Source organism: Hypanus sabinus, chromosome 21 (assembly GCF_030144855.1).
Source record: "Hypanus sabinus isolate sHypSab1 chromosome 21, sHypSab1.hap1, whole genome shotgun sequence".
Lineage (NCBI taxonomy): Eukaryota > Metazoa > Chordata > Chondrichthyes > Myliobatiformes > Dasyatidae > Hypanus > Hypanus sabinus.
In genome coordinates, this window is record NC_082726.1 from 2498514 (window position 1) to 2511656 (window position 13143).

General features: G+C 43.3%; 1 protein-coding gene across 3 annotated transcripts in view; it reads left to right on the forward strand.

Annotated features, from left to right (window-relative positions):
• LOC132378741 (leucine-rich repeat-containing protein 49) overlaps positions 1-13143 on the forward strand; it is a 153644-nt gene that overhangs the window by 117516 nt on the left and 22985 nt on the right. For all 3 annotated transcript variants that reach the window (XM_059945856.1, XM_059945855.1, XM_059945854.1), the window contains 3 exons: positions 2522-2756; positions 7536-7721; positions 11125-11234. In XM_059945856.1, coding sequence (XP_059801839.1) covers positions 2522-2756; positions 7536-7721; positions 11125-11234 — 531 coding nt within the window. The remainder of the gene's footprint in view (positions 1-2521; positions 2757-7535; positions 7722-11124; positions 11235-13143) is intronic.

The following is a 13143-nucleotide window of genomic DNA, read 5'->3' on the forward strand; positions in this document are numbered from 1 at the left end:
CTAATCAAGTACAGTCTCTCCTCTTGTAGGCTTATTGTGTCAAGAAACCTAGCTGAACACACCTAACAAATTCCACCCCATCTAAACCCCTTGCTCTAGGGAGATGCCAATCGATATTTGGGAAATTAAAATCTCCCATCATGATAACTCTTATTATTACACCTTTCCAGGATCTGTTTCCCTATCTGCTCCTCGATATCCCTGTTACTATTGGGCAGCCTATAAAAAACACACAGTAAAGTTATTGACCCCTTCCTTTTCCTAACCTCCACCCACAGAGACTCCGTAGACAATCCCTCCATGACGACCACCTTTTCTGCAGACGTGACGCTATGTCTGACCAACAGTGCCACACCCCCACCTCTTTTGCCTCCCTCCCTGTCCTTTCTGAATCATCTAAACCCGGCACTTGAAGTAACTTTTCCTGTCCCTGAGCCATCCAAGTCTCTGTAATGGCCACCTCATCATAGCTCCAAGTATTAATCCACACTCTAAACTCATCAGCTTTGTTCGTAATCCTCCTTGCATTAAAAAAGACACATCTGAAACTGTCAGTCTGAGCGTGTCCCTTTCTATCACCTGCCTATTCTCCCTTACACACTGTCTCCAAGATTTTATGAGCCAACCGCCTCTTCCCCAGTCTCTTCAGTTTGGCTCCCACTCCCCATCAGTCCTTGTTTAAACTCTCCCCAGTAGCCTTAGTAAACCTCCCTGCCAAGATATTGGTCCCCCGTGGATTCAAGTGCAACCCGTCCTTTTTGTACAGGTCACACCTGCCCAAAAAGAGGTCCCAATGATCCAGAAATCTGAATCCCTGACCCCTGCTCCAATCCCTCAGCCACACATTTATCCTCCACCTCACTCTATTCCTATACTCACTGTCGCATGGCACAGGTAATAATCCTGAGATTACTACCTTTGTGGTCCTGCTTCTCAACTTCCTTCCCAACTCCCTGTAGTCTGTTTTCAGGACCTCTTCCCTTTTCCTACCTATGTCATTGGTACCAATATGTACCATGACCTCTGGCTGTTCTCCCTCCCACAGCAGGATATCATGGACATGATCTGAAACATCCCTGGACCCTGGCAATTGGGAGGCAAACTGCCATCTGAGTTTCTTTCATGCATCCACAGAATCACCTGTCTGACCCCCTAACTATAGAGTCCCCTATCACTACTGCCTTCCTCTTCCTTTCCCTACCCTTCTGAGCTACAAGGCCGGACTCTGTGCCAGAGGGATGGCCACTGTTGCTTCCCCCAGGTAGGCTGTTCCCCCCCCCCCCAACAGTACTCAAACCAAAGTACTTATTGTTCAGGTGGACAGCCACAGGGGTACTCTCTAGTACCTGACTCTTCCCCTTCCCTCACCTGACTGTTATCCACTTGTCCACATAGCCCCAGAGTGACCACCTGCCTATAACTCCTTTCTATCACCTCCTCGCTCTCCCTGACCAGACAAAAGTCATCGAGCTGCAACTCTAGTTCCCTAACGCAGTCCCTTAGGAGCTGCAGCTCAACACACCAGGTGAAGATGTGGCCATCCGGGAGGCTGGGCTACTCCAGGACTTCCCACATCTGACACAGAGCACAGAACACCAGCCTCACACATATTCTTCCTCTCCACAATTAACGCAGGTAAACCTACCTCACCTCATCCCGTTACTGCCTAAGCCCGTTGAGCCAAAGCCCTATCACTCTGCTACCTCTCACTCCACTCACTGCTGGATATGGCAGTCTTCTTTTTAAACTTTTCCCGCTGTACTGGCTAATGTCACACACCTGCACATTCCTGCCTCTCTTTACCCTGAGTAGTAAAATGCCTTTGCTCCGGAAATCCTTAGCCATTCCACTGGCAGCTTTTTTGCTTCGAATCTGAATGACAGCTGCGATTGATCAAATTGGTTGAGACTACCTCAGGAATAAGCTAAAATGGTCATTATTCACAAGGCATTTCTAGTTTGAGATTCCAATTGCTTCACATTTTCCTTTTGCATTCAGGAACTGAACTCTGCTATTATTGAGGATGAGGAAGTCAGTACAACTTACCAAGATCTGAGTTTTGCACTGAAAGTAGGGTGTGAACATTGAAGAAAAGAATGAAAATAGTCAAACAGAACTGTTTTGGCCACCTGCCTGTTATGTTCTTTGGGAAGCTATGGGTTTGGTGTAAACCCAGCAAAAATTCCATAGCATTGACGTGATGATAAAATGGCATGTTCTTTTCAAATACAAGAGTACTCTGACTAACAATGCTGATTGGAAAATTCAGCTGTAAATTGTTCTGTATTCCCAAAGGGAGGAAACTGCTTCCAGATTTTGTCAGAGAGTAGGGAACACCTTCCACAAAAAGGTGATGCTATTTGAAGTTACTTCTCTGAAAACAGGGAATACTTAACATTAGTGATAGTGCAAAAATTTCAGGTCCCAAAGTCTCAGAGAAATTTTACAAACTGCCTTTCCACACTTCAGAGACAGAAGTGATTGACAAAATTTAAAATTGTAGTTGTGTGTGTTTATGCAGGTCTGACGGGATGCTGACTTCTGGAGTGTCAGGGCTGTCAATTGCAGAGTCTCACCTGGCCGAGCTGGACAGAGACACATTACACCTGTATGGGTTTGGTGCTCTGGAATCCCTGGAACGCAGCTGGGGCGTACAGGCAGCCGCTGCCGTCACAACGGTCTCTTTCATGTTTATTGACTTTGATGACATCATTCCCATATTACCACGGTTAAGGATTAAATTCCCAAATATTTTGGTAAGAATTTTTGGATGGTAAGGAATTGAGAGAGGGCAGGGATAACTGTGGGAGTCAGATTGAAAGGATCCTGTGAGAAAGAGTAAGAGTGAAAATTAAGGTCTCTGGGCCAGAGGAATAAACAAAGTGTCTCAGTGATTGAACAGTAACATCACATGGGGTTGAGACTCGGGAGAGATTAGAAAGTGTTTCAGTGATTGAATAGTGAGTTTACTTGGGCTGTAACTGGGGAGCAATCACAAAGTGTTTCAGTGGCTGAACTCTGAGATCACATGGGGCCAGGACTGGGGAGAGATTAGAACAGAGATTGAACAGAGAGATTATGCGGGGCCAGTAACAGGGAGCAATTACAAATTGCCTCAGTGATTGAACAGTGATATAACATAGGACTGGGACTGGGGATATATTAGAAGGAGTCTCAGTGATTGAACAGTGAGATTACGTGGGGCCACTGCTGCGGAGATGTTACAAAGTATCTCAGTGATTGAGCACTGAGATTACATTGGGCGGGGACTAGGGAGAGATTACAAAGTGTCCCTGTGATTGAACAGTGAGATTATGTGGGGCTGGTACCAGAGAGTGATTACATTGCTTAGTGATTGAACAGTGATATGACATGGGACTGGGATTGGGGAAAGATTAGAAAGAGTCTCAGCGATTGAATAGGGAGTTTAAATGAGTCCAGACTGCGGAGAAGTTACAAAATGTCTCTGTGATTCAACAGTGAGTTTACATGGGGCAAGGACTGGTGAGAGATTGCAAAGTGTCTTAGTGATTAAACAGTGAGATTATGTGTGGCCAGAACGGGGGAGAGACGAGAAAGTGTTGCTGTGATTGAACAGTGACCTTTCATGGGGACAGGACTGGGGAGAGATTAGAAAATGTCTCAGTGAAAAAACAGTGAGATTACATGGGGCCAGGACTGGGGACAGATTAAAAAGTGCCTCAGTGAATGAAGAGTGAGATTACATGCAGCTAGGACTGGGACGAGATTGGAAACTGTTTTAGTGATTCAACAGTGAGATTACATGAGGCTGGGGCTAGGACGAGATTAGAAAGTGCCTCAGTGATTGAACAGTGAGATTTCATGGGCCATGACTGGGGAGAGATTACAAAGTATCTCAGTGATTCAACACTGAGTTTACATCGGGGTGGGACTGGGGAGAGATTGCAAAGTGTCTCAGTGATTAAACAGTGAGATTATGTGGGGCCAGGACTGGGGAGAGATGAGAAAGTGTCACTGTGATTGAACAGTGACCTTTCATGGGGACAGCACTGGGGAGAGATTAGAAAATTTGTCAGCGATTGAACAGTGAGATTATGTGGGGCTGGTAATAGGGAGTGATTACAAATTGCCTCAGTGAATGAACAGTGGTATGACATGGGACTGGGACTTGGGAGATATTAGAAAGTGTCTCAGTGATTGAACAGTGAGATTACCTGGGGACAGGACTAGGGACAGATTACAATATTCCTCAGTGGTTGAACTGTGAGATTACATGGGGCTGGGGCTGAGACTGGGGAAAGATGACAAAGTGCCCCAATTGAACAATGAGATTACATTGGGCCAGGACTGGGACAAGATTAGAAAGTGTCTCTGTGATTCAACAGTGAGTTTCCATGGGGCGAGGGCTAGTGAGAGATTACGAAGTGTCTCAATTGTTGAACAGTGAGATATTAAGGGGCTGGGACTGGGACAAGATTAGAAAGTGCCTCAGAGAATGAACAGTGAGATTTCATGGGCCGTGACTGGGGAGAGATTACAAAGTATCTCAGTGACTCAACACTGAGTTTACGTCGGGCTGGGACTGGGGAGAGATGAGAAAGTGTCGCTGTGATTGAACAGTGAGATTATGTGGGGCCGAGACTGGGGAGAGATGAGAAAGTGTCGCTGTGATTGAACAGTGAGATTATGTGGGGCCGAGACTGGGGAGAGATGAGAAAGTGTCGCTGTGATTGAACAGTGAGATTATGTGGGGCCGAGACTGGGGAGAGATGAGAAAGTGTCGCTGTGATTGAACAGTGAGATTGGGTGGGGCCATTAATGGGGAATGATTACAAATTGCCTCAGTGAATGAACAGTGATATAACATGGGACTGGGACTGGGAAGATATTAGAAAGTGTCTCTGAGATTAAATAATGAGATAACATGGGGCCGTAACTGGAGAGAGATTACAAAGTGTCTCTGTAATTGAACAGTGAGATTTCATGGGGCCGGGAGTGGGGAGATTACAAAGTGCCTCAGTGATTGAATAGGGCGATTACATGGGGCTGGGACTGGGGAGAGATTAGAAAGTGCCTCAGTGTTTGAACAGTGAGATTATGTGCGGCCACTACTGCGGAGATGTTACAAAGTATCTCAGTGACTGAACAGTGAGATTACATCGGGCTGGAATTGAAGAGACATTAGAAAGTGTCTCAGTAATTGAACACTGAGATTACATTGGGCGGGGACTAGGGTGAGTTTCCAAAGTGTCAGACAGACAGACATACTTCATTGATCCCGAGGGAAACTGGGTTTTGTTACAGTTGCACCAACCTAGAACAGAGTAGAAATATAGCAAAATAAAACCAGAAATAATTAAATAATAATAAGTAAATTATGCCAAGTGGAAATAAGTCCAGGACCAGCCTATTGGCTCAGAGCGTCTGACACTCCGAGGGAGGAGCTGTAAAGTTTGATGGCCACAGGCAGGAATGTCTTCCAATGAAGCTCAGTATTGCATCTCCGTGGAATGAGTCTCTGGCTGAATGTACTCCTGTGCCTAACCAGTACATTATGGAGTGGATGGGAGACATTGTCCAAGATTGTCCCTGTGATTGAACAGTGAGATTAAATGGGTCTAGACTCGGAAGACATTTCAGAGGGCCTCTGTGATTCAACAGTGAGATTATAAGGGGCTGGGACTGGGACGAGATTAGAAAGTGCCTCAGTGATTGAACAGTGAGATTTCAAGGGCCGTGAATGGGGAGAGATTACAAAGTGTCTCAGTGATTAAACAGTGAGATTATGTGGGGCCAGGACTGAGGAGAGATGAGGAAGTGTTGATGTGATTGAACAGTGACCTTTCATGGGGACAGGACTGGGGAGTGATAAGAAACTGTCTCAGTGATTGATAGGTGAGATTACATGGGGCTGGGACTGGGGAGTGATAAGAAACTGTCTCAGTGATTGATCGGTGAGATTACATGGGGCTGGGACTGGGGAGTGATTAGAAACTGTCTCAGTGATTGATAGGTGAGATTACATGGGGCTGGGACTGGGGAGTGATAAGAAACTGTCTCAGTGATTGAGCAGAGAGATTACATGGGGCTGGGACTGGGGAGTGATAAGAAACTGTCTCAGTGATTGAGCAGTGAGATTACATGGGGCTGGGACTGGGGAGTGATTAGAAACTGTCTCAGTGATTGAGCAGTGAGATTACATGGGGCTGGGACTGGGGAGTGATTAGAAACTGTCTCAGTGATTGAGCAGTGAGATTACATGGGGCTGGGACTGGGGAGTGATTAGAAACTGTCTCAGTGACTGAGCAGTGAGATTACATGGGGCTGGGACTGGGGAGAGATTACAATGTAACTCAGTGATTGGACAGTGAGATTATATGGGGCGAAGGACTGGGGAGAGATTAGAAAGTGTCTCAGTGATTACTTGGGGCTGCGTCTGAGGAGAGAGTGCAAAGTGTCTGTGATTGAGCAGTGAGATTACATGTGGTACGGATTGGGGAGAGATTACCAAGTGTATCTGTGATTGAACAATGATATTAGGTCGGGCTGGGACTGGGGAGAGATTAGAAAGTGTCTCAGTGATTGAACAGTGAGATTACATGGGGTCAGGACTGGTGAGAGAATACAAAGTGAATCACTGATTGAACAGTGAGATTATGTTGGGCCGGGACTGGGGAGCGATTACAAAGTTTCTCAGTGATTGAACAGTGAAATTACATGGGCTGGGACTAGGGAGAAATTACAAGAAAGGTGATATCCTTAGTAAATAGGGAATAGAGAGAATAGGAAGGAATTCAGTTTTAGTTATTTGTGTGGAATCTTCACCCCTTCCAAGGGCTGGGGGACTGGATCTCTCTGCTCCTTTACATATCCTCTGCTAAAACAGGAACATACTGGTATGAAATAATAAGCAAAAGCTATTGGGCAGACTGAGCTAATCAGACAGAATCTGAGTGTGCCATGCTGGTGAGGCAGTTAGTGTGACACTACTACAGCTCAGAGTGTTGGAATTCAATTCCAGTGCAAGTTTGAACGTTCTTTCCCATGCTCCCGTGGATTTCCTCCAGGAGCTCTGGTTTCCTCCACAGTCCAAAGACTTACCAGTTAGCAGGTTAATTGGTCATTGTATATTGTCCTGTGATTGGGCTGGGGCTAAATCAGTGTTTTGCTGGGTGTTGTAACTCATTGGGCTGGAAGGGTCTGTTCTGCGCTGTATCTCTAAATAAATAACCAGGAAGTTTACACGTTAACCCTTCCCTCACCTGCTGCCTGTTTTCAGAATGTTTATTTGTATCCTAACACAGGTCATCCTGAGCAGAGTTTTCAGCCCACTCTTGTAGCTATTAGTGTCAATGTCTGAAATTATACATCAGGACAATAGTTTTCTTTGAAATGTTGTCTATTGTTGTTTGTCCTGTCTATCTGTGATAACAATCATTTTTATTTCTTTAATACAGATTTTATATTGTTAGTGTTCATTGTCAGTGACCTTAATGAGAAAATTGAGGCAAGAGCTTTGCATCCAATCCACTTCTTGTGTCACTTCCTCACAGCACTTCAAGTTCCAGGACACCAATCTGCACAAACTGCAGCAGTTCAATGCGCTGGCACTGGGTCGCCGACTGGACCAGCTTACCGTCAGTCCTCAGGGGAACCCAGTGGTGAACTTCACTCTCTGGAAGTACTACGTTCTCTTCAGGCTTAATCATTTTGGTCTTCAAAAAATAAATGGTGTTGAGGTAAGCCTGCCAATCTTTGGAATAACACACAAAACTCCTGGACCTCCAGCTTCTTCTTTCTGCAGTCAATTATCAGCTCTTTTGTTTTGACATTGAGTGAATGGTTGTTGTTATGGAAACCATTCAACCAGATTTCAATCTCCCTCCTATATGCTGTTTTATCACCACCTTTAATTTGGCCAATAGTGGTGTCATCAGCAAACTTAACTACAGTATTGGAGCTGTACTTAGCCTCACAGTCATAGGTATAGGTGAGTAGAGCAGGGGGCTAAGCACTGATCTTTGTAGTACCTTACTGGTCACAGAGTGCCACCATGTAAAATACAGTTAATTCATATTCTCTCCCTCCTGACTATTCATTAACCCACACAGATATAATAATTCCATGAGTCAGAATAATGTGTACTGACCTCATATATCAAGTCACAGTCTTCCCATTTAAGATGGCTCAGCAAACACTTGCTGGCAGCAAAGAAAACTACTAACTATTTTATTAACCCTACATTCTCTCAAAAACAATCCCTGTAATCAATAGCCTGTAACTTCTCTTTTGGAGTTCATCTTTTGAACTGCCTGTACAAACTGGCATTTTTGTGGTGAGAAGTTAAGTCTTGAAGGTGCAGGATGTTTGTGGCATGGTGTGTACAGGTTGAATTGAAGCTGCAAGGCCCGGACCCAAAAGTGAGGAACAAGCTGATGTTTGGCTGATTTAAGTGCTGGGAAGGTCGGGTACGGACTAAATTGAGGTAACGGGTCCCGGGCCCGAAAGCATATCAAAGCTGCAGGGCCCAGGTCCTAGAGCAAGGAAGGATCTGAGATTTGGCCGATTTAAGCACCCAGCCAGATTGAAAAGGTCAGGGTGTTGAGGCTGGAGGTGAGGGATGAGCCAGCGTTCAGCTCGCTGCTCCCAAGGTTTACTCATCTCTTTGCTGAACTGAGGCTGTATCCTGAAACTAATGAGCTCCTGGATTGGCTGTGGACTCACTTTCATGAACTTCAGTTCTGAATGTTATTTGCTTCCATTGATTGCTTTTTTTTTTAATTTCTGCACTCTGAGTGTTTGATGGTCTTTTTTGAATGGGTTCTATCAAGTTTCTTTGTTTTGTGGCTCCTTGTAAGGAAATGAATCTCAAGGTTGTATAAAGCGAACATAATTTGATAATAAATGTACTTTGAACTAACTTTATGACAAATTCACTGGTTCCCTTTATGTTAATAACAGTTTTTGTTGTTTCTTTTTTGCCATTTCCTTAGCACTTAACTGTTTTAGGTGGAAAGCGTGCAAGCAGCTAGTCGGATTTGAACTCAGATTCATTTGCCTCGAAGTCTGGTGCTGACACCACTATGCAACCGGCCAGCTTAATTGATAACAGATATATTTGCATATATTCCCTCCCTCCCTTCTTGGAGTGGAGTGACATTTGCAACTTTCCAGTCAAAGATCAAAGTAAATTTATTATCAAAGGACATATATGTCACCATATACAGCTCTGAGATTAATTTTCTTGCAAGCATACTTAATAATTGCATCATAATATTAACCATTACCGGCAGTCCCCGGGTAATGAACAAGTTCCGTTCCTGAGTCCGTCTTTAAGTCGGATTTGTATGTAGGTTGGAACAAGTACATCCGGTATTATTTAGCGTCAGTTAGTCAAACGTTTGTCTTAGTATATAGTATATATTTTACCTTCCTATGCATATAAAACACTTAAGAAACATATGTATTCTAATAATTAAACCACTGCGTTGCTCGGTAATAATTATAGCTTTCATCGGGCCAGGGCCTTTCACATGCTCCATTATTCTCACTTTATCCTTTATCTTTTAAAATTGTTCCGATCATTGACTGACTGTAGCCTAACGCTTTTCCAATGACCGATGGCGTTTCACCTTTTTCCAAACGCTTTATTATTTCCACTTTATTGTCAATCACGATCACTTCCCATCAACAGAACAGAAACACTGCGGGTGGCAGGTCCCGACCTCCGCCGGCTCCCGAGGTCTGCTAGATCCTAAGGACCACAGCACTGAATTCCCCGGCTCCTAAAATCCACTGCACTGAGACAGGTTAAGTGGGGGCAGTGCTGGGTTTGGGTATTTGATCCTCCACAATATTCCACGTGGGAATTTAAATTGTAGGTGGCAGTGTTTCTCCTTCCTCAGTTTGTAAATACAAGTTGTCCGTAAGTTGGACGTTCGTAACTCAGGGACTACCTTTACAATCAATGAAAAACCACACCAACTTAGGCATTCAACCAGTATACAAAAGACAACAAACTGTGCAAATGCTAAAAAGGAACAAATAATAAAAATAATAAATAAATAAGCAATAAATATTGAGAACATGAGATGAAGATTACTTGAAAGTGAATTCATAGGTTGTGGGAGCATTTTAATGATGAGGCCTGTGAAGTTGAATGAACACTTTGGTTCAGGAGCCTGATGGTTGAGGGATAATAACTGTTCCTGAACCTGGTGGTGTGAGTACCGAGACTCCTGTACCTTATTCCTGATGGCAACAGTGAGAAGAGAGCGTGACCTGATAGTGTGGGATCCCTGATGATGGATGCTACTTTTCTGCATCAATGGTTTGTGTAGATGGCATGGTTCCAGAAGATTTCATGAGGCTCTCTGGAAACATGCCAGAATCTATTGATTCTTGAAAGATAAATGCTAATACCTTCACAATCTCTTCAGCTACCTCATTCAGAACCCTGGAGTGTAGTCCATATAGTCAAGTTGATTTATCTACCTTCAGACCTCTCGTTTTCCCAAGCACCTTCTCCCTCGTAGTAGCAGCTGCACTTACTTCTGCCCCCCTGAACTCTTGAACTTCTGGCATACTGCTAGAGTCTTTCACATTTTGGCCCAAAACATCAACTGTTTATTCCCCTCCATAGATGCTGCCTGACCTGGTGAGTTCCTCCAGCATTTTGTGTGTGTTACTGTGGATTTCCAGCATCTGTAGAATCTCTTGTGTTAATGAATTATGTTACTATTGGAGAACATTAGAATAGAGATGGAGAGGGTCGGTAACTTTAAATTCTTTGGCGTTAACATATCAGAGGATATATCCTGGGACCATCACTTAAATGTCATTACTATGAAGGCACAACAACACCTTTACATCCTTAGAAGTTTGCATTCCATTTCATTCTGTTGAAGTAATCTCAGAAAGTGAACAGACACTCTCATGCCTCTACCACACTCGTCTCTTCTGACAAATTAATACCCTAAGTATTTCATCTGCTTCTGTAGATACAAGGTTGACAGGAATGTGTACAACTGTTTGCCCCTCTATTAGTTTCTCACACAAGTTTTGCCAGCAACTTGTTCCATTATAATGTGAAAGTATTTGTTAGCAAAGACTTAAGATCCTCCCTTCTATCATTTGTAACAGGTAACTCCCATGGATATAGTAATGGGTGAACGATTCTTTGGAATTTTATCACGTGTGGCTGCCTCTCATCTACCCCAGCCTCGACTCCTTTCATTACTTGGAGAAATCAAGTAAGAATTCACTTTAATGTTAGTTCAGTTCCTATACCATAAACACATTTATTGATATTTGCAAAGAATGTATTCAGGAAAGGATTAGGAGTAATCTAAGCATGTGAAAATGAGAGTTCAAGTCTCACTTGTGAGGGAGCAGTACATTTTTGGTGCTGTTGTTTTGAATGTGCCACTCTGTCCTGACTGGTGGGCCCAAAAACATAGGGAGCCATTTGATTAAAAAAAACACAAGCTTTCTTGTTCTCTGGTGAATATGTATTTGTTCTTGCATTGTCCGCATTACAACACAACATTATCTTCCATTCAAAGCATTTTTGGCCTTGGCCTGTTGGAATGTTATGAATATTGTGAAAGGTGCAATTATTCCTTCTTCCCATCTCTGGATGTTTGCTACTAGCATGTGTGTCGAGATGCTCCTTGGGTAATTCAAATGATTGGTGACATAGCACAGATGAAAGGGAATATTATATACTGAGGGGCTTCCTGTTGAATCCTGATCTATTAAAAACCTCATTGATATGTAATGTCACAGGCACCAAATTGTTGGTTACTGTGTATGTTCTACATTTCATTCTCTGACCTCCTGTAACTTACCTTAGATGAATACCACTTTTAAATATTGCCTGATGTTTCTACTCTATCTCTGAGGCTATTTTTGCCATTCATTTTTGGAATTATTGATGTGTTTTTTTTTACTACCTACAGTATTTATCATTTAAGACAATGGAAATTATCATGAATCCTGATGTTGGAAATTATCTGCAGTAGCTTTTGTTAATCCTGCACGTGTAGTAATACAATAACAACGGCATGTTGCACCCTATTTCCAAAGCTGATTCCATTAGGCAACATGGTAGCGTAGCAGTTAGCTAAGTACTTTACAGTGCCAGTGATCGCAATCATTGGAGTTCAATGCTTGCCACTGTCAGCAAGGAGTTTGTACATTCTCCCTTTGACTGCATGGGTTTCCTCCAGGTGCTCTGGTTTCCTCCCATATTCCAAAGATGTACAGGTTAGAGTTAGTAAGTTGTGGTTATGCTATGCTGATGTTGGAAGAATGGTGACACTTAATCATCCTCAGATTGCATTGGTCTTCGACGCAAAGGACACATTTCACTGTATGTTTTGGTGTACATGTGACAGAAAGCTGATCTTTATCAGTGGAACTAGGTTTAACGTAAATGTTGCACAAAATTGCTTTATATGTATGGTCATTAAAAATGACTGAGGATAAATTGCTTTGCCCAGGAGCAGCAATATGGGAAGACCCAAGTGATTGGGTCTGGAGGCATCCAGTCTTCAGAAGTTTAGACATTTTAGTAGTTTAGAAGTTTAGAAGTTAAGCATTCTCTTACAGGTCATACATGTTATGGAAACCAATTCTGACAGAGGAATTGATTGCTGATCTTAGTAAAGTCACACCACATAAAGTGTTATTGGCTAGTTTCAAACTGCTCCAAAGCAACCCTAAACTGGCTTTCCACTGGAGCATTGTTTACATGAGTGGCTCAATTCACAGCCATAGACTATAAAACCATAAGACATTGGAGCAGAATTAGGCCATTTGGCCCAGTGAGTTTACTCCGCCATTCAATCATGGCTGATCCTTTATTCCCCTCCTCAGTCCCATTCCCCAGCCTTCTCTCTGTAACCTTTGATGCGGTGTTCAATCAAGAACCTATCAAGCTCTGCCTTAATAACCTGGCCTCTACAGCTGCCTAAGGTAATAAATTTCACAAATTCACCATCCCCTGGCTAAAGAAATTTATCGACATCTTTATTTTAAATAGATGCTTCTCTATCCTGATGCTGTGCTCTCTTGTCCTAGACTCTCCCACCATGGGAAACATCCTTTCCACATCTACTCTGTCTTGGCCATTCAACATTCTAAAGGTTTCAATGAGAT